At 39.4% G+C, this 21,721-nt stretch overlaps 1 protein-coding gene across 2 annotated transcripts in view; it reads right to left on the bottom strand.

The window, feature by feature from the left end:
- The window catches only part of Rab3gap1 (RAB3 GTPase activating protein catalytic subunit 1), a 67,735-nt gene that overhangs the window by 14,219 nt on the left and 31,795 nt on the right, over positions 1-21,721 (bottom strand). For both annotated transcript variants that reach the window (XM_021197847.2, XM_021197848.2), the window contains exons 8-17: positions 20,481-20,580; positions 14,958-15,039; positions 12,382-12,450; positions 10,876-10,949; positions 6,351-6,443; positions 5,736-5,902; positions 3,533-3,622; positions 2,966-3,138; positions 1,081-1,135; positions 483-854 (exon numbers count right to left, since the gene is read on the bottom strand). In XM_021197847.2, the coding sequence (XP_021053506.1) occupies positions 483-854; positions 1,081-1,135; positions 2,966-3,138; positions 3,533-3,622; positions 5,736-5,902; positions 6,351-6,443; positions 10,876-10,949; positions 12,382-12,450; positions 14,958-15,039; positions 20,481-20,580 (1,275 nt within the window). The remainder of the gene's footprint in view (positions 1-482; positions 855-1,080; positions 1,136-2,965; positions 3,139-3,532; positions 3,623-5,735; positions 5,903-6,350; positions 6,444-10,875; positions 10,950-12,381; positions 12,451-14,957; positions 15,040-20,480; positions 20,581-21,721) is intronic.

The raw sequence follows: 21,721 nt of genomic DNA, 5'->3' as shown, positions 1-21,721 counted from the left end.
AAAAAAAGAAAAGAAAAGAGCCAAGCCGGGCAGTGGTGGCACACGCCCTTTAATCCCAGCACTTGGGAGGCAGAGGCAGGCAGATTTCTGAGTTCGAGGTCAGCCTGGTCTTCAGAGTGAGTTCCAGGACAGCCAGGGCTACACAAGAAACCCTGTCTTGAAAAAAAGAAAAGAAGGAGAGTACAGAGTTAGGGAATGTAGCGGAGGTACAGACTTTAAGAGAAGTCTCGAGGAGAAGGCGAGGATAAGTATGATCAAAACACACTGCATAGAATTCTCAAAGAATTAATAAATCACCTTATATAAGCTCAGTACTATCTACTAAGGCTTCAAAAGACTATGCAATTTCAGACTGGCAGAACTGAAAGTTCCAAAACTAAACAAAGACTTTAACAATCTCTCCTACCAAAAGCAATCATCTCCTACTAGGAAGGACCTAATCAACAAAAGGCAGCTGAGGTTGCAAGCCTTGGTGCACCTACCTGGGTCACTGGAATGTAGAGAGGCTCTCCATTATGCAGCAGGGTGAGTTTCCCGTGCTGGTGCAGGCGGCCTTCTGGCTTTAAGTTTGCCATCTCCTTGGGACCTCCTTTCTTACCACTCTCCTGCCCATTTCCTTTAAGGTCTTCCGTATCACTGAGGCATTCAAAAAACTCTTCTTCGCTATCACTCCAAGAATCCCAGGACTTCCCTACTTCTCCCTTTTCCTTCTCTGTATCTCTGAGATGGTCCAGGCCCAGCTGGCCTCCAGCTCTCCCAGCATCCCCTGGATATGCACTAGTTGTACTATCTGAGGGGCTCGTCTTCTTCCCTTCATCACGTGCTTTCTTCCTTTCAATACAACAATTTAACATCTGAAGAAAACAGAAATAGCATTTATGGTTGAATTAGAGTACAGCAATATGTATCAATTGCTTCAGTATTTCTTTCTACTCTTTCCCAAGACAAATTACAGGGATTATAAGCAACCCATAAGCAGTCCAAGGAAAATAGCCTATATAAGTCATTCCTACACTAGATTAAGCGTCAGGCTTTGCATATATATGTAAATGATATAAATGTGCACTCATGCTTTGTTACCTGTAGTTTCTGATGCAGTAAGCAGCATCTTAGATCTGGTGGTCCACTTGCTAGTCTACAAAACAGGAAAAGAAAGCTTAAGTTTTAGTAAAATTATATCACATAAGCCTACTTACACATTGTCATTGTTTCTTAACTATATTGTTAAGAAACCAAAACTAGATTTCCAAACTTAAAAAAGCCAGGTTCCAGCCGGGCGTGGTGGTGCACGCCTTTAATCCCAGCACTTGGGAGGCAGAGGCAGGCAGATTTCTGAGTTCGAGGCCAGCCTGGTCTACAGAGTGAGTTCCAAGACAGCCAAGGCTATACAGAGAAACCCTGTCTTGAAAAACCAAACATAAACAAAAACAAAACAAAAAAGCCAGGTTTCAGAAGGGTACACATGATTAAAAGTTCAAACTTATTTTATCCTATCTCACAATTGATATCAAATATAAAAACCATGTGAAATATGAGGGCAAACTCATAACAGCTTCCAAGCTAGTTAGAAACCTGAGTCTAAACTCACCACAGGAAGTAACTAGTGTACGGCACTTTGCATATCACACAAACAAAACTCATGTACATTCTCCTTTCTGTATGTAGGTGGATTCTCATTAAACACACCAAGGTCTCCCTCTCCCTCTACTTTGCCAGTGAGATCCTGGACTCCCTTTGGTTCTAAATCACTAAATTCCTCCACTCAGTGTACTTCTGTATGCCAATAAGTTCCAGAGCAAAACAGTAACAAGAGAGAATCCAGGTAAACAGAGACTGGCAAAACATCCTAACACCAAACACTTTCAGGTCACCGGCCATTAAACTAGTCATATCATCCTCTCCTTAGCATGGATAGACAAACACTAGCCTACTAGCAGTATTAACATGTATGCACAGTTAAGAATCTATGCAATCAGTGAAATGTCAATATAAAAAGGTTCTAGATTGGGGCTGGAGAGATGGCTCAGTGGTTAAGAGCACTGACTGCTCTTCCAGAGGACCTGAGTTCAATCTCCAGCAACTACACAGTAACTTATAATCATCAGTATCAGGCTCTGATGCCCTCTTCTGGTGTGCCTGAAGACAGCTACAGTGTATTCATTTAAAATGAAATAAATAAATCTTAAAAGAAAAAAAAGATTATAAATTATGTTTAATACCTGAAATTATAGAGTACTTTAAAGGTACTTTTCTTCAAATAAAAGTATATGCATAGGTGATTTAAGAAATACAAACAAACAAAAATGTACTTTCATACCTGGGCAAACTATTACCACTTGACTGTATTTCTCTCCAATCTTTTTTCTACACCTACATATCAGCATAACTGAAAACATTCTGTGCTGTATTACAATACCGAGTTACTAATACAGCTGCTATGACTTACTCTTGTTTGTTTGTTTGTTTGCTGAGACAGGGTTTAACTATGTAGTTCTGGCTGGCCTGGAACTTCCTATGCTGAGCACACTGACCTTGAATGCACAAGAGATCTGCCTGCCTCTGCCTCTGCCTCTGCCTCTTGCCTCCTGAGTGATGGGAATAAAAGCATCTGCCGCCATGCCCAACATGAACAGTTTCTACATTAAGGTTCCTGAGGTATGCAGCTGTAACTTAGTGGCAGAGCATTTTGCCTGGAATATATGAGGCCCTGGGTTCATGCCCCAATACCCCACCTCAAACAAAACAATAAAAGACTCTAGAAGAGAGCTTTACAGTCATGCAGCACAATGTTGACATTTAGGTTGTCAGTCAGGCCTTTTCTCCCACTAGAAATGTACTGCACTGAACACCTGAGTAAAGCTGGATACATATTTCTTACAAAGAATTCCTGAAAGAAGTCATATATTTGGTGATTTAAAAAAAAAAAAAAACTCCCATCTAAACAATTGGAAATTAAAATTATTACCCTGGAATCAGAAAGTTGTTTTCCCATCTGAAACGCATTTCAAGAACAAATTCCTGCCAGAGATGTGCCACTCCCTTCAGCCCTCCATGGTAGAAGTTGATCATACAAAGACACAAGGCCAGTTTGTATGTTAGACTGTCGGAGGGCGCAGACTTGAACTGATTGTAGAGAGTCTAAATTTTACAATAGAAAAACAAAGCAAAACCTGTTAACAGAAAATTTGCATACTTAAAGAGTACATAAGAAGAATCCTCCATCAAAATTAACCCATCAGAATATGCTGCGAGACAAACTTAAGGATTTGACAAGAACTCTAAACTACGAGGGCTCCAACTGCTATGCACAGGACTCTTATGCTATGAGTTTCTATTTCCCAAGAGGCTGTTTTGCTCTACAAAGCAGCTAGCTATGCAGATGTTCTAAGCAGGCCATCATCTGAGTGGCTGTGAACATCAGTTTTCCCAGATGGATTTTTAAATGAAGAGATACTTAGGTATCTCTAGACATTGAGCAAACCCCTAGACATAAAGTGCATTTACAATATTTTAATGTTGAACTCCAACTTACATAGTCTCCAGCCTCTGATGCAGGATTGTTATTGTCTATTGAAGTAGTTCCATCTAACGGCTTCTCAGAGACAGCATCTGGGAACAAGAACTAGGGGAGGGATAGCCACATTATACTTACCTTCTTTGATGATTTTAACATTCTTTCTCTCTTGAGAGTCAGTTCTCACTATAAAGGTCTGGCTAACTTAGAACTCAATATGTAGACCAGAATGACAAAGCACTCAGAGATCCACCTGCTCCACAGGCACTGGGATGGGATTAAGAATATAAACTACTACATCTAACTATTCTGTTGGTTTTTATAACCCATAGAAGACACTGTCTGACATTTCAGTGGATTTGCTGTAAAAATTATGAGAATAATCTTACTGTGATATCCAGCTGATTCTATATTGTCATAAAAAGGAAAATATTTTCAGCAATTCAGAAATTTTTCATTCAAATAACCACTTGATTCTGTGAGGTAAACAGCACAGAAGCAAAAATCTCATCACACTGATTCACTACTCATCAATGCTAGTAAATACTGTATTTTAAAAAGTGAATCCCTTTAAAGAGAGTCAAAACTCTAACAAACGATCTAAAACCACCTCTGTGTTCCTGAGAATCTGTGATAAGATCATCCATAGGCTTCCATGTATGAAATACTGAAGGCATGGTGGAAAATAGCCCCTAGAAATGAGGAGCTTAAACCTGCATTGTGTAGATAAGGTTTCCCTATAAAGCCCAGGCTAGACTTCAACTCATGATCTTTCTATACTAGCCTTCCAAGTGCTAGGCTTACACCACCTTACCAGGTCCTTAGAATACATTTTTAACGAGTCTTCTCTACAGAGACTTATTTTCTCTTATTAGTATTGAGACAGTTTTCTGATGTTGCTAGCCAATCTCTCTAGCTTCCATTGGAACATATTATAGAACATGTTCAGACTTTCTAGTATTTTAACCAATTTTTAACAGACTTATAAAAACTGAAGTAACTAAGAGGTACAAAGTTCCAGTAGCAGGTACATATTTACAAACACCATTCATTCTCATCTTTCCCATACCAGAAAAAGTCTTGATCAGAAAACTGGCAAGACACTGGTCAGCATCGGGTCCAGATCTAGCATTTCCTTCCTTTATTACACTATTTTTGAAGGGTTTCCCTGAAGACTTTATTATAACTGTAATTACAATCATTTAATAAAGACCTATTACATGCCAGGTAGTACCACATATGGCCCTTTAATTTTATAACAATCTCACCAAGTGTTATCAGCTTCATTGTTTTTCCTGTTCTTTTTGAGAGAAGGGCTCTTTATTATGCATTTCTAGCTGCCCTAGAACTCTCAACATAGACCAGAACTCACAAGAGACCTGCCTGCCTCTGCCTTCCAAGTGCTGGGATTAAAGGAATGTATCACAGGAGTACCAGCTCCATGTATGAGATGAAAAACCTGCAGTGACTTCTTCAACATCATGCAGGAAGTCAGTATTCACCCTGCCATGTGGCTCCCAGGCTACACCTACTCTAACTACACTATACCTGGGACCCACCTTATGCCTCTTCTTTGTCCTCTTTAGACCTTACTGTACAGATATTTGTAGGCTATTGTCGTAAGAACATTTTAAAAGTTCAATTCTCATCACAAACTAATCTGTTTCAAGTGGTGTTAAGGCAAAAGTGCGGTGCTAGATCATGCAGGTTTCCAGATACCTGCCCATCCTTACCCTGATCACTGTCAGGGAAGCAGTCCTCAAACACTACTGTTTAACATGCACTCAGGCATGGAGACAACCCTAGGTTTGATCCCTAGCACCACATAGCAAAACCTTACTCAGTACATGGCATCCTCTTTAGAAAGCATCCTGACTTCCACTGTGCATGCTAGCACACATACACACACACACACACACACACACACACACACACACACACACCACACACACACAGACAGACAGACACACACACACACACACACACACACTCACTCACACACTTTCTGCTCTCTTTTCATTACCTCCTTGTCCCATTTCTAACTTGCAACCTAGGACTGCAGCGCTATGCCTCTTCTTCCCACTAACCAGTCTCTGAAAGTGGACCTTTGATTATACTTTATGCTCCTAATCCAGTGCTTGCCATAAAGAAGGAATGGAATATATTATTATAACTATCATATGCTTATGCAGATACACATAGAAGTGAGGCAGCTACTTACCAAGAGAATGGTATTGAGAACATCATTGTTCAGTGGTGACTCCTCTCCTCTGTGCTTCCGTATTTTCTTCTTTGCAGTGTGTACCATATTTGAAACTGATAATTTATGAATTGGAACTGGTGCTGGTTCAGTCAGCTTTGACAAAGCATGAGTTATATCAGCAACTTCTATAAAGAAGAAATGTATGCAAATTATGTCATCAAAGTGGCAGGAAAAGTGGTCAATAAGCTGTTTACATGTTTGAGTTCTCCTTTACACAAGTATTAAATATTCTCAGAATTATAAAATCATAAAGTTCTCACGTGCTCAGCTTTACATGAAACATGGATGCCAAGGTATCACAGTTATTTTTCTTCTGGAGACCTCAAATATGAATATGTAAAACTATGCTTTCCCACACACTTCATTACTATTTGTTGTTGCTGTTGAGAAGAATGATTGAATGCATTTGCTACTTAAGCTTTGGGTGCAGCCTAAAAGGAAAGGCCAGCAAGTGCCGCGTGTCTATACTTGCTGCTCCAACTCAATTCAAAGTGATTAAAAAGTTGCCAGGATATATGCCAAAGAATAAAGGCAAGGTTTTGGAGAAAATGTAAAATAGGAAAAGTAGGTTACCTCTTCCCTCTTCTTCAAATGTGGATCGTCCAAGAATTTCATCAGTTGATTCCTTTCGACGGCAAATTTTTAAAAATTCAGTAACAAAATCACCTACCAAAAAAAAGTTATTAATTTTTGACACTGAAGTCTAAGAAATAAGTCCAACAGTGATACACGTCTATTAACAAAAGCTATTAAGGTAAGATACAGTTGGGAAGCCCAGCAGTGGTAGGGCACGGGCTTGGGAGTTCGAGGCCAGCCTGATCTACCAAGTGAGTTTCAGGATAGCCAGGGCTACACAGAGAAACTCATCTCCAAAAAAATATAAAAATAAAAAACACTTAAAAGATATAGTTTGGAAGCCAGGCAGTGGTTGTTTTAATTGAGGCAGAAGCAGAGAGGCAGAGGCGGAGGCAATCGGAGTTCGAGGCCAGCCTGTTCTACTTAGTTTTTCTCTGAGGAAGATAAAAACAGTGACCTTGTTCTTGGTTCCATCTGGGGTAGAGAAGCGTCTTCCCTGTGTACTCCCTGTATCCTTCTCTTTGGGATACATGCTTTCCCCTGAGCTTACTAGTCTATTCCCAGTCTCAAGAATGCTTTCTCTCTCAATACAATGCTTCTATTCCTATTTCTATTAAAAAAAAAAATCCTTCTAGAATAAATAACAAAATACACTTCCTAATATTAACTTTCCACAGGCTTCACTGTTACCAATATCCATTATCATTAAATCATAACAGGAACAATATTATATATCATTTTCTTTCCTGTTAGCCTATAATGATTCTGAAACAATTAAAAACACATATTAAAAGTAAGATGTAAAGCAGTCCCTAGAGGATAAAGAAATCATGTAATATGAAGCTATTACCTCTTTGGTTGCATGTTAGTGATATAAAGATGAAAATTAGTTCCTATGTTTTCAAGAGCTGCAGAGATGCTTGGTGTTGACAGGATGGCTCAGTGGGGTCGGTCTCTCAGCCCCAGATGGTGGAATGAACCAATTCCCTCAAGTTGTCCTCTATCTCCATACAAGCTATGTATGTGAATGTCATAGCTCCCCCAAATAAGTATAATAAAAATCATTTTTAATAAAAAGTTATCTATAGCAGGCTGGCCATGACCTTGCAATCTCCCTGCCTTAGTCTCCCAAATACTGAGATCCCAGGAAGCTATACATGGAAGCATGACTGTCTCTTCCACAATGCTTTTCACTGGGAGGTTGGGGGAGGGCTGTTGTCTTCCCTTGGTCAACTGTCACCTATAATCACATATGGCAGTGCACCCTTGTAATATTGGCACTTGGGAGCTAGAGGAGGAAAGATGGAGCATTCAAGGCCATCCTCAACTTACAAAGTAAGTTGAAGGCCAGCCTGGATTACATAAGATAGTGACTCCAAAAAGGGGGGAGGGGGGAAGAACAGGGTATGTTTGCACCAATAAATTTAACAAGTTTAACGAGAATTTTCAGTACCAAAATACTATATATATATATATATATATATATATATATATATATATATTTAGAATTTACCAACATTTCTTGGTTTCTATTCCAGAAATGTAGAAAATCCTGGTAATTTTGTCATTAAAAACTATACAAAGAGGTGGAGTGAGATCATGAAACAGTAACATAAAATAAGAATGCTTCATAAGTTCTTACAAAAGCCATCAGATCAAATGAAGAAAAATAAGGTATTAGAAGGCCATCTAGGAGGCAAGTTTGTCAGGGTAATACATCAACTATTGTACAGCACAGATACTGCACTGTCTATGAGCAGGACATTGGTTAAGTGTGGCCTGCATACAGATGGTTACTGGGCTTCACCACTCTAACATCCTGTGAGGTATGTACCAACTCATCTGTTTCACTGATGGAGACTGCTGCTTCAAGCTGAGGATATGGGTTTGTTCAGCACTGACAATGCTGTCTCTCTAAGGCCCCAGGCAAACTCACCAAAGGCAGAGCATTTCCTCCACTATCAGGTACCACACGGGCCAAGTGCTATCTGACATTTGATGAACAACACAAAACGAATAATTAAGAGCTAAGCAAAAAAGTATGAAACTCTGAAAGAATTAAAAAATATATTTAAAAACAGAACTAGAGCCTAAGAATGGCTCAGCAGCTAAGTGCACTAACAGCTCTTCCAGAGGTTCAATTCCGCAACCACATGGTGGCTCACAACCATCTGTAATGAGATCTGATGCCCTTTTCTGGTATGTCTGAAGACAGCTACAGTGTACTCATATAAATAATATAAATAAATAAATATTGAAAAACAGAACTAAAAAATACTTTGAAGAAACATCACTGTCATTAGTAAGTGCTATTTTAATAATCATCAGTTGAATTTAATGTCAGGTGATACAGAGTAAAGGTAGGCATGACTATACAGAAGATATAGAGAGAACATCTCCATGTGTACTAAATGTAAGAAGGGAAATAAGGAAAAGCTATGGGTGTTGGAAGATCTGGAGAGATAAGCTTAAAGAAAGGAAAAAGAAGCATACATCTTTAATCTCAGCAACCAAAAGGCAGAGGCAGATAGATCTCTGTGAGTTCAAGAAAGACCAGACTGAGCCTGGTCTACAAAATGAATTCCAGGCTATGCAGGGCTACACAGAGAGACCTTATCTTAAAGTGGGGTTGGAGGTTGTGGAGGAGAAAAAAAAGATATAGATTCTGAGTGGCAATTACTACTTTTCAAGGTACTTTAAAGTTATATTGTATTTCACTTAATCATCAAAACACCTGCTAGGTGAACAAAAGTATATATCTCCCTCTCCATAAAATAGGTTTGCAGATGTGATACAACTTGGCAGAAAAGGTATAATGCCCAGCTTTTTAAAAAGATTTATTTATTTTATGTATATGAGTATACTGTAGCTGGCTTCAGACACACCAGAAGAAGGCATCAGATCCCATTACAGATGGTTGTGAGCCACCATGTGGTTGCTAGGAAGTGAACTCAGGACCTCTGGAAGGGCAGTCAGTGCTCTTAACCACTGAGCCACCTCTTCAGCCTTCAATATCCAGCCTTTTAAACTCTGGTTAAGAATGATTTCTAGGCATTAAAAATATGCAAATAGTAAAAGGCTTCTGAATGTGGAATGATCAAAAATTAACTCAAAATCAAACATGTAATAAATCCAAGATGTTTCTGGCAGTGCTGACATGTGCTGCATGGAACTCCACTCCAGCCCTGCTTCTGAGCTCCCAAGGATTCACTCTGCACTGCACATGCTGGGACCTCACATGACACCAACTAATGCATGACACACATGACAGAATTTTTATAAAGTTTACTGCCTTTGTATAAACAGAATGATGATAATTACAGAAAAAAGACAACATTTTCTTATTATCCTTCCTTAGCATGTAAGGATAAAATAAGTGTATCCTTAGAATGTTTACGTTTAAAAACTACTGAGTTAATAACTTGAGTATCCTATTAGAACTGAACTTCCAACAATTTCTGAGATGACCCTACATATATTCTGCCATTTTATATAGTGTATTTGTACAAAGCAGCATGTTCAGAAATGACAATTATAGAACTAAGACATCAACTCTGAAAAATGTTGAAAATGCTAAGATTTATTTTTTATGTGAAATTAAGCATATCTATCCCATTAGTATACAAATTTGTCTCGGCTATAACAAACATGCATGCACACACACCAAAGAATCATCCTAGAAAAAATTTCTCAGTACATGTTTGATCTGCATACCTATTTAATATATACCTCATGTCATGCAAAGATGTCTCAGTTATAAAGGATCACAGTGGAAATAGTTTAAGCAGCCATGCTCTAGTGCACACTAGGTCAGTGCTCTTGCACCATCACATCACAGGCCACGAGGGATCTCAAAAGACAAGCCACAGATGCCAGACGGGAAGAGCCTCAGTTGAGCAAATGCCTCCATGAGGTCAGACTATAAGGCATTTTCTCAACTAGTGATCACTAGGGAAAGGCCCAGCACATGGTGGGGGTGGGGGGTGCCATCCCTGGGCTGATGCTCCAGAGTTCTCTGAGAAATCAGGCTGAGCAAGCCATGGGAAGCAAGCCAATAAGCAGTTCCCTGCCATGGCCTCTGCATCAGCTCCTGCCTCTAGGATCCTGGCCTGCGTGAGTTTCTGTTCCGACTTCCTTTGGTGATAAACAGTGATGTGGAATGTAAGCTGAATAAGTCCTTTCCTCCTCAACTTGATTCTTGTTTATGGTGCTTTGTTGCAGCAACAGAAACGCTGATTAAGGGTTCAACTGAAGATGCAGACTGTGCTGGGAGAAGGGGACATAGTTACATGGGACGAGCAAAACAAGATCTGAAAATATCACAGAGAATGCTGGAGTATAGATTCATTAAAGGGAAGAAATCCTGCTATTGCTGTTAATAAAAGATTCACTTATTTGGTAAATTCTTTTTCTATAACACACTGAGAAGGTCATAAAAATGTAAACCAAAACTTTGAATAGGTGAAATGTATTCAGCATTCCAATTTGGAAATGTTCAGAAAAGGAACAGAGTGGACTTTACCTAGTAAACACTGGGGATTATCAGCTTTTCGAACTCTAACCGACCAATGGGGAGCTTGAACAGGATCCAAATCACTAGAACAGAGTAAGACAGTAATTATGACTAATAAACATGTCTATAATGCAATGGAATGAAAGCTAGGTCCAGTAGCACACATCTATAATCAATGGACTACCAATATCAAAACAGAATCTAGAATTATAAAAATCATGATATACACTAAAAACCAAATGAGACAAATATATTTTTAAAGAATACAATAAAAAAATAAGAAACAGCGCCGGGCGTGGTGGCGCACGACTTTAATCCCAGCACTTGGGAGGCAGAGGCAGGTGGATTTCTGAGTTCGAGGCCAGCCTGGTCTACAGAGTGAGTTCCAGGACATCCAGGGCTATACAGAGAAACCCTGTCTCAAAAAACCTAAAAAAAAAAAAAAAAGAAACAAGTATGCACGATTATCTTTTTTAGAAAGTATATTTTTTTCCAGCCACTACATAATCACCTTAAACAACCTGTTTTTAATTTAATATTACTATTAATGAAAACAGGGACTACAAACCTTGGAAAAAAACAAAAGCATTCTGCTTCCTAAAGAATACTATAGAGGATCTATTCAATGAGGTATTTATTATGCATAACATTTAAAAAAAAATGTATGCCAGCAAGATGGCAAGTAAAGGTACTTGCCACTAAACCTGATCCCCTAATGTCAATCTCCAGGAAGGACCCATGCGGTAGGAGACAGCCCACAGTTATTCTCTGACTCCACACTTGCACCGTGACAAGCAAACACCACAAAAGCATAAGCTACTAAAAGAATAAAGCAAACTGATACATAAATGTAAACTTTAAAACCATCTACACTAAGGTTTAACAGCCCTTTAAAACTCTGTCTATATTTCCTTCTTTGCACCTACACACCCTAAGTGAGGACATGTATGCTGTTACTTTTACCATCAACAAATACAGTGAGTCTGTTTCCCAATGCTCCACAACCAGAAGAATCTAATGCTTTTTTCTTTCACTATACTCCAAGCTTACAGACAGTTGGGAGCTGCCATTTAGTTCTGAGAATTGAACGCAGGACCTCTGGAAGAGCAGCTAATGCTCTTACCCACTGAGCCATGGCTCCAGCCCCTCACTACTTCTTATAAGCATTGCATGAAATAATATTGGGGGTGGGGGCGCAGGGTGTCAAGCCTAGGGTCTTCCACACACTGGGCAAGTACTCTACCAATGAGCTATATTCCCAGTCCTACAATGATTCTTAGAAGCTAAGAAGAGTTGGAGAGAATTGCACACTAAAGGGTTGAGAGACCACTATGCTACAATCATGAACTTTAAATAGTTTACTATCCTGAATTAAGGATCACCTTCCCAAAGTGGCATCGTAAAAACTCATCACAAATACACACAAACAAGTCTAAAAAAATTGTTTCAAAAATAAAAATTTGTACTAAGCACTTGGTGGTTAATATATTAGAATGAAGTTCTTAACATACTTACGAATAAACATCATTATCTACAATGATCCCTTCTGTCAAATGAGGCCACGTGGTTGCTAAATGGAGTTCACTAAAATTAAAAAACAAAAATATTAAACCTGTAAAATGTGCTCAAGAGGTTTAATTCTCTTGAATGTATGTCTCTTTAATGTATGTTCTCTAACCCAATAATTCTATTTCTAGAAATGTATCCTGAGAAAGCAATGCATGTGAAGTGTTGTATGTAATGGTTGCTAGGGGAGGAAGACACTTTCTTCACTGGCATAACCCCTGATGAGTAGTTCACACTCTTGTAAATAATCCTTCACCTATATCCACACCTATGTTCCTGTAAGCAACTCAGAGTCACCAAAAGAAAAGACAAGAAAAAAGTAATGAAGGGGTACTGTGGTGGTTTGAATGAAAATGGCCCCATTGGCTCACAGGGACTGACGTTACTATGGCCTTGTTGGAGGAAGTGTTTGGTGTGCTTTGAGGATTCAGATACTCAAGCCAGGCCCAGTGTCACTCTCTCTTCCTGCTGATCCAGATGTAGAACTCTCAAATATCTCTCCAGCATCGTGGCCTGCACACCACCATGTTTCCCACCCTGACAATAACAGCTAAACCTCTAAACTATAAGCCAGCTCCAAATAAATGTTTTTCTTTATAAGAGTTGCCATGGTCCACAGCAGAACTGTCACTCTTAGCCTAGCTACTATGGAGGTAAAATCCTTTGGTGATGTGAGGGACACTGAAGTACAACCTTAACACAATGAACTCCAATGTCTAAAAATTGTTCTGATTTTGGGTTTGTACCACAGTAAGAGCCAAGATTTTAAAGCTCTTCTAAAAACAAAACAAAAAGACTTTATTTATGTTCATTTAATAACATGTCCATCATTTTTATGACTGGTATAAAAATACATATTGTGTTGAATATAATAAAAAAATTAGTTCAATTAAATAAATAAATAAATCTAAAGGGGAAAAAAAAAAAAAAAGATTTGCCATGGTTGTGGTTTCTCTTCACAGCAATAAAACCCTAAGTTACTAACTAGGAAAAAAGAAGAGCATCATACACAAATCTATAAAACTCATTATGAAAAGTAGTGCTGGATATAATAAACTAAAAGCAACTAGTCTGAAATTGTCTTGTAGATATAAAATGTTACATTATATAGTAAACAAAAAATATAAGTAAAATTTCCATTAACTGAATGGATAAACAGAATGTGATATAACATAAGCATAAAGCATATCTTCATAGTGGCATACTAGAAAGCATTTCTTTTTAAAACAACTGCTTAAGCTGTAACACAGATTAAGTTTCAGTTGCCCCTCCCCCATCGCCACCCCAGGCCTCCCTCCATCCTGGCCCATAGCAGCTTGCTCACTAGGAGCCATGGCAGGCTACAGCTTTGTCCCTTTCCTATTCTTCCCTCTACCTGCTGCCATCTCAACACCCACAGACCAAGCTACAAACCCAAGGCCCTAGAGCCTGCTTGGTGTGTGAGCCACTCTGGCCTGATGAACTGCTCCTTCACTCTCCCATCCCAGCCTTCCCTTCATATACATAGGCCAAGCCCCAGAAACACAGTTCAGGAGCCATCTTTGCCTGGTCCAGTCAAACAGCTTATGCACCAGCTCTACCCACCTAACTTCAGTCACACAGCTCAGGTGCTGGCCCAGTCTAAAGCAGGCCAGATCCTCATGCCAGATGCACAACCAAAGAAAAATCTACATGCCCAGGTCACATCACAAAAATTTAAAAAAAAAAAAAAAATGAATGGCCGAGACAGGATGTTTCCCATGAAACCCTAGTCCAACAGAAATGTTTCCTAATGAGAATTACCTACATAAACACCCCAGGACATAAAAGATCATGAAATTTATCACAGAATTCAAGCAGTTTCAAAGACATGAACAATCACACACAAATAATATAAATTTTAAAGGAACAGCTTCTCTCCGAGGTATTTAAAGTGTTTCAGGTTTATAAAGTGATAATGTCTGCATAAACCTATAATAAAAACCACCAAACTATTCACTTTGCAGCGTCAAACTTCACAGTAGATGAATTTTCTCAACTTTGAAACAAAATCCTGTTATAATGATGATCTGGAAAACGTGTCGAACAAAACGTGTTGACTTTGGGAGCCATGTACAATCTGTTACCTTCGTGTGTGTGTGTGTGTGTGTGTGTGTGTGTGTGTGTGTGTGTGTGTGTGTGGTGTGTTTATACATACTTTTAAAATATATAAACTATTATGAGCCACATAGAAACAGACACTGGCCAGACCTGGCCCAGAAGCAACAGACTGCCAAACTCTTTGTGCTGGGACTGAACCCAGAGCTGTGCATGCTTTGCATACTATGCAGTCACTCCACCACTAAGCTACACCCCAGTCCCACAGCCTGCAAAACCTTAAGAAGAGTATTTTTGGGAAGTTCTCATGTGATGTTATAAACTAAAGAGAGCAAGCATAGTTATTTCCAACATTACTTCAACAGCCTACAGTTTCATAAAACAAATTTCAATATAAACTTTAAAAGCAAAATAGTCCTCTAATCTAAGTGACAGGCTGAAACTCTCACCTGATAGGATCTTCACAGGCACCAAATGGCAACTTGCCGAACTCCAGGCCTCCAACTTCTCCTCCCACAAGGGCATCTATATCTAAATGAGGAAAAAAAAAAAAAATTCTTTATTTGGCAAAAGGTACATAAAGCACTACAGTGAATTCTAAGCTAGCTAGAACCGCACAGTGAGATCTTGCCTAGTTCTATGAAATCTTTCAGAAGGGGATAGCTCTGAGGTGCCTGTGACAGTGCAGATAGCAAGTTAAGTATGAACTAGCGCATGCAAGGCAAGGTTTCTGAGAATGAAAGCGTTCAAGTATAGAGCCACACTTCTGATGAGCCACTGTTTCAAGTCGAGCCATCCAGTCTAAATTTTACTCTAGGGAAATAGTTCTCAACTACTACTTAAGAGCGAAATAGTCCTGTACTTTTCTCCTTTTTCTAAGAATCTAAAAGAGATGATTATCCAAGTACTAAGAAATTTATTAACCAACTTACACCCATCATTTTTTTAAAGATTTATTTATTACATTCATATAAATTCACTGTAGCTGTCTTCAGACACAACAGAAGAGGGAGTCAGATCCCATCACAGATGGTTGTGAGCTACCATGTGGTTGCTGGGAATTGAACTCAGGACCTCTGAAAGAGCAGTCAGTGCTCTTACCTGCTGAGCCATCTCTCCAGCTCTCCCTTAATGAGAGTTGACAAAAATAGTGACAAATAAATAGTTAAAAGCTGGTGAGGAGACCCAGGAAAGTGGAGTTTGACTAATACATGAAGGCAAACTTGATCAACTGGGTAACCATGTAACATCAGCCTTCCTAAGGCTTACATTTTCTGAGAAATGCAACAACATTCATGCATCACAAAAATTAGAGAGACTTAAGCGAGACTGGAGAGATGGCTCAGTGGTTAATAGCACTCACTGGTCTTCTGAAAGTCCCAAGTCCATCCCAGCACCCACATCATAGCTCCCTACTGGCTGATTCCATCTTCTGGTGTGCAGATATAAATTATCCATACACATAAAATACATAAATAAATATATCTTTTTTAAAAAAAATTAAACAGGGGCTGGCAAAATGGCTCAGCGGGTAGGAGCACTGACTGCTTGTTCTTCCAAAGGTCCTGAGTTCAAATCCCAGCAACCACATGGTGGCTCACAACCACCCATAATGAGACCTGATGCCCTCTTCTGGTACATCTGAAGACAGCTACAGTGTACTTATGTATAATAATAAATCTTTAAAAAATAAACTAAACAGAAGATATAAAATGCAAGTATAGTGTCTGGCTCATAATTCCTGCTGGTCCTTCCCTCTTATAAGAGAAAATTCTGAGTTTATATAGACGCCAGCTGACTAAGGAATGTTATTATTTTTATTCACATTTTTTAAAAATCTGGCAACAGAACATCATCAAATACCCTATTAGCAATCAGAATTACAATGTGAGTGTCTGGCCCTTGGACTTTTTTTTTTTTTTTAAATAAATCTTTACGGTCAGTGCTCTTAACCACTGAGCTAACTCTCCGCCCCATGGTCATTTTTTTTTTTTTTTAAAGATTTATTTATTTATTATATGTAAGTACACTGTAGCTATCTTCAGATACTCCAGAAGAGGGCGCCAGATCTTGTTACAGATAGTTGTGAGCCACCATGTGGTTGCTGGGATTTGAACTCAGGACCTTCAGAAGAGTAGTCAGTGCTCTTAACCGCTGAGCCATCTCTTCACCCCCGCCCTTGGACTTCTTAAGATCATTGGTGACCTCAACACCTTGAAACTGAGCAATTAGGATTAAATCCAAGGCCTCATATATGCTAAGTATATACTCCATCACTGGGATACACACCAAGGTTCTTGGCAAAGGTTTAAAATAGCCTTGGAAAAAAGAAAACGACGGAAATTTGTCAGTAACAAATTAAAAACCATGCAGTGGTACTGCTGTCTAGAAACCAAAGTTTTCTCTTACCTCCCCTTTGCTGTTGTTTAAATGTAGCTCTTTTACTGCACAATCGAGTTCTAAGTTGTTCAACAGTATAAAAGCAGTAGTGGTACACATAACTACCAAAAGCTGGCTATGTACAATAGTAATTCCAGTATTATCTCTACCCCAGCAATTATTCTCAACTTTATAACCAAAGAGCTGGAACAAAATAAAGCATGAAAAATATTATTTTGGTTTTCTTTGGAAGCAGTACACTAAAAAATGTTTCTAAGCTAGATGTTTATTGATACATGGGTGTGGTAGTTTTTAGCTAAACCTTAGCTTTTGGGAGGCTGAGGCAGATCTGCCATAAGTTCAATGCCAGTGTGGGCTACCAAGTCAGTACCTAGCCAGCCAGAAAGTCACAGAAAGATCCCACCTCAGAGAGAGGGGGAGGGGGTCTTTTAGTTATTTACATGTTTATATTTCATTTCTTATTAAGCGTATTTGAAATATAACACACTTATAAATCTGGCCTACAGAAGACTATCTTTTAAAATGGAGTAGAGATGAGATGATAGATTGTGGGAAGCGGGTGCGGCCACACAGCAGCCAAGATGGCACCCTGGCTCATTGCCAAGCCCCTTGATTCCCTGCTTGTTTACCAAAAACCTGATTATGCCCACCTGAATGATCACATGCTGCGCACCTGAATGATCACACGCTGTCCGCCTGATGCATAGCGTCATACAGCATGATATTGAGTCACTGGCCTATCAACGCGCACCCTGTCTGCGTGCATGGCGCGTGTACAGAGCTTGCTGAATGCTGATTGGATGATGAAGAGAGATGAGAGACGAGTGCAGAGGGTGGAAGCGGATAAATTGGGCAATCCCCCAGAACAAATGAAGCTGTGAGAGAGTAAAGGAAGCTGAAGCTGAAGCTGCTCGAACCCTGTGCCTTTGCATACGTGTCTTCTTTGTCCCACCTCTGCTGGCCGGAGGCTGTGGTTCATGGCAATAGATAGCTCAGTAAGCAGTGTGCTTACTGTGCCCACATAAGGACCTTAGTTTGGATTCCCCAACACAAACATAAAAACTGGGCACAATGACAAACACTTGTAAGCCCAACTAGAGGGTGAAGACAGGCAAATGCTGAGGGCTTGCTGTCCAGACAGTCTAGTGAAAATCCTAAGTTCCAGGTTCAGTGAGAGACCCTGTCTCACAAAAAACAAATGAAGAAGGGCTGGTTGGGGACTGAATGCATGGTGTCTACAGTAAGGACTGCAGAATGGTCTCCAAGAAGGTAACTGCAGAGCCCAGGCCCAGAACACCCATGCAGGGACACCACAACTGGGAGAAGAAATTTGAAGCTGACTGCAGACCCAAGTTTGAGAACTGTGGGCCATGTGAAAGAATCAGAGGTACCAAGACCAAAAGGTACCCCGAAGAAGGCTTGGTATAACTGGTATAATGCCCAGTACTAACAGACCATGTGTATGAACAAGCTGGGCACCTACAAAACCAAAGCCAAGAAATGAAAGGAAAGGGATGAAGGCAGGCCAGTCCAGGAGGCCAGACAGCCCCCAACACCCCGAGTAATATAAAAGCCATCAATGCCTTCTGTCTTCTTATCGACTTTAACAAATATGCTGTGCTTCAGCACACAGGGCCCCACAGCAAGTGCCCAAAGTTGACAGGAAAAGGGATTCTGAGGCATTTGAGCCTTCCCAGAGAGGGAATTAATTATCAGGACCCCCATTTGTTCTTTCCCATTTTGGTATTTGTGACTAAGAAATTAGTAAAATGTACCTCCCCCCATGAATGAATGAAATGGGAATGCTAAAGACATCTGAACCTCTATGCACACTGCTCATATGGCAGGCGCATGCACACACACAAATAAATATAAATAAATAAAATTCAAAATAAATTATCCTGTCCAACTATACTAAGACTTTAAGTCAGCATACCACAAAAATACTTGCGACATTCACAACAGCCCAGCTATGGAGCCATTCTTGATGTTCATTAACAGATGAACAGGTAAAGAAAATATGATTCCTATATACACAGTGGAGTTTGCTTGTGTCATTAAAAAAAAAAAATTATGTCATTTCCAGGAAAGTGGGTCATCATGTCAAACAAAATCAGGCTGACCTGGAAAAACATATATTGTATGTTTTCTCTAGATTTAAAGGGTGTACACGTGTATGTGTGTATGCTTATGTGTGTGTGTATATATATACACACAAGTGCATAAGTATATGCAGAATATATGTATATTTGCAGGAATGAAAAGTCTAAAAAGAGAGAGCAAATGAGACAGTAATGAAGAAATGGGTCAAATATTGTTTTCTCCCATATGCAATATACATATGCATATATTTGATGACTTAAATGAACATTTCTTTATGAAACATCACTTTGTACAATGCATATATGATAATAAGAATTTTTAAAAAGATTTTAGTCAAGCATGGTGGCACATCACACCACTCCGGAGGCAGAGACAAGAGAGTCTCTGAGTTCAAGGCCAGCCTGGTCTACAGAGTGAGCTCCAGGACAGCCAGGGCTACAAAACCAAAACAAAACAAAAATATTTTAAAGGAAGTACAGACATTATTTCAGAAACAAAATGGGTTACAAATAGAATACTGTGGGGCTGGCAAGAGAATTTAGCAAGTAAAGGTGTCTGCCACCAAGCTTGACAACCCCAGTTCCATCTCCAGACCCACATGGTAGAAAAGAACTCTCACAAGCTATCCTGTGACTTCCTCTGATGTCACACACCATGGCACATACATTAAATAAATGGTATTAAAAGAAGCACTACAAACAACTATATCTAACAAAGCAAGCAGGAAGAAAAAAAACAATAAAAATCTCAATTAGGTTCTATGTTCCCAAGCTGAGCTTGTCTAGAACTTAGGTGACGTCTTGTTCATATCTGAGTCCTTGGCTATACCTGGGACCAAGCCTGGGATAATAATATTAGATATTCTACGATCTTCTTTCATAAAACTATATACGAATTTATTTTTCTTCTTTTCCCAATACTCTAAGCCTTCCTAATGCTACAACCATACAGTCCTCATGTTGTAGTGAACTCCAACCATGAGATTATTTTCATTGCTAAATTCATAATTGTAATTTTGCTACTGTTATGAATCATAATATAAATATCTGTGTTTTATGATGGTCTTAGGTGAACCCTGTGAAAGGCCTGTTCATCTCTCAAAGGGGGCACAACCCACAGGTTCAGAACTGCTGCTCTAAGGTTTCGACATTACTGTTTACAGCTTATGAGGATGGCTTTTGTGACTTTCTAAACATGGGTATTTTAATCATTCACTGTATGGTAATGCACACCATGTTCTATCACAGGGGTTGCTTTATAAATCATATCAGCTTTCACAGACTGTCAAATATGAAGTAGCACTGTCTCAAAAAGATGTGAGAGCTTTTCTTCAGGAAAATAAAATTATACAGATAACAAAAGAGTACAGGAATTCCTAGTATGAAACACCATTAGATAATCTTAATTTCTTAATATATTTTCTTTTCAATCTATTTTAATAGGTTAAACACAGTTCCAAATGTTCTCACCTGGAGGCTGCTGAGGCCAAAAGTATTGCTGCCAATCCTGAAGCACATACGTGAACCGAATTGCAATGCTAACTGGAGGCAGTGGAGTTAAAGGACAGCCCTAGAAACACATGCAAAGACAACACCATGTAAATGTTTTAGCCTGTGTTTAAAACGTCAGCAACAAGATTTCAGAGTTATGGAATGCTACACTTGAGAAACTGGAGTTTAAGTTTACAGTTTCAAACAATAGGGTGTAGAATCAAACATGAAAAGAAAAATAAGACTGACCCAGTTGTGTATAACTTAAATAACCAAGACGGAAGATACTAACTAGCTGAGCATGGTGCAGGCCTTCATCCTAGCACTCGAGAGACAGAGACAGACAGAGCTTTGTGAGTTCAAAGTCTGACTTGTCTACACAGCAATTTCCAAGCCAGCCAAGGCTACATAGTGACACATGCCTCAAAATAAAATTTTTTGGAAAGAAAAAAATCTGCAATCCCAACTGACACATCTATAATGCAACCTCTACAACGTAAGGCTCAGAGAACATCCGATGAAGGGGGGATGGAAAGATTTTAAGAGCCAGATCTTAACTTTTAATGTCTGTGTGCATGTAAGTAAGCAGTTGTAGGAATAGGTACAGCCTATGAAACTGGATAGGGAACCCTGAGTGGGGATCAAGAGGGGTTGAGAAAGGGAGAGGGCGACGTGTCACATGACATTCAAGTGGAACAGGGACCACTGGGGGGGGGGGGAGCACAAGTAAGGGGAAATGCCAGGAGAGAAGCAACAGAGACAAAAGCATCACAATGAAGTATAACGTTTTTAAGCTAATAAACTTTGTATGGAAAGAAAAGAGACTACAGAAAGAAACAATACTGGCAATGCCAGATTTTGTTTTAAAAACTGGAAAAGCAAACTCCAGGAAATGTCACTATTATTTGACTGTGTCTTCATAGAGCAAGAGACCTCTTTAATTTCTGCATATTTTTCCACAAATATTTTCATCTAATGGAAAAGCTATGTACATTTAACAAAACAATGAAGCTGCTGTGTTCTCACAGTCCTAAGGCATTCCAGGTCAGCTTGGGCAATACAGTGAGACTGAATGTCAAAATCCACAGAAATAGGGCTGGTGAGATGGCTCAGTGGGTAAGAGCACCCGACTGATCTTCCGAAGGTCCGGAGTTCAAATCCCAGCAACCACATGGTGGCTCACAACCATCCATAATGAGATCTGATGCCCTCTTCTGGAG

The sequence above is a fragment of the Mus pahari genome, chromosome 5, assembly GCF_900095145.1.
Source record: "Mus pahari chromosome 5, PAHARI_EIJ_v1.1, whole genome shotgun sequence".
Taxonomy (NCBI): domain Eukaryota; kingdom Metazoa; phylum Chordata; class Mammalia; order Rodentia; family Muridae; genus Mus; species Mus pahari.
Note: the sequence above shows the minus strand (reverse complement) of the source record. Positions and strands in the feature narration are given on the sequence as shown.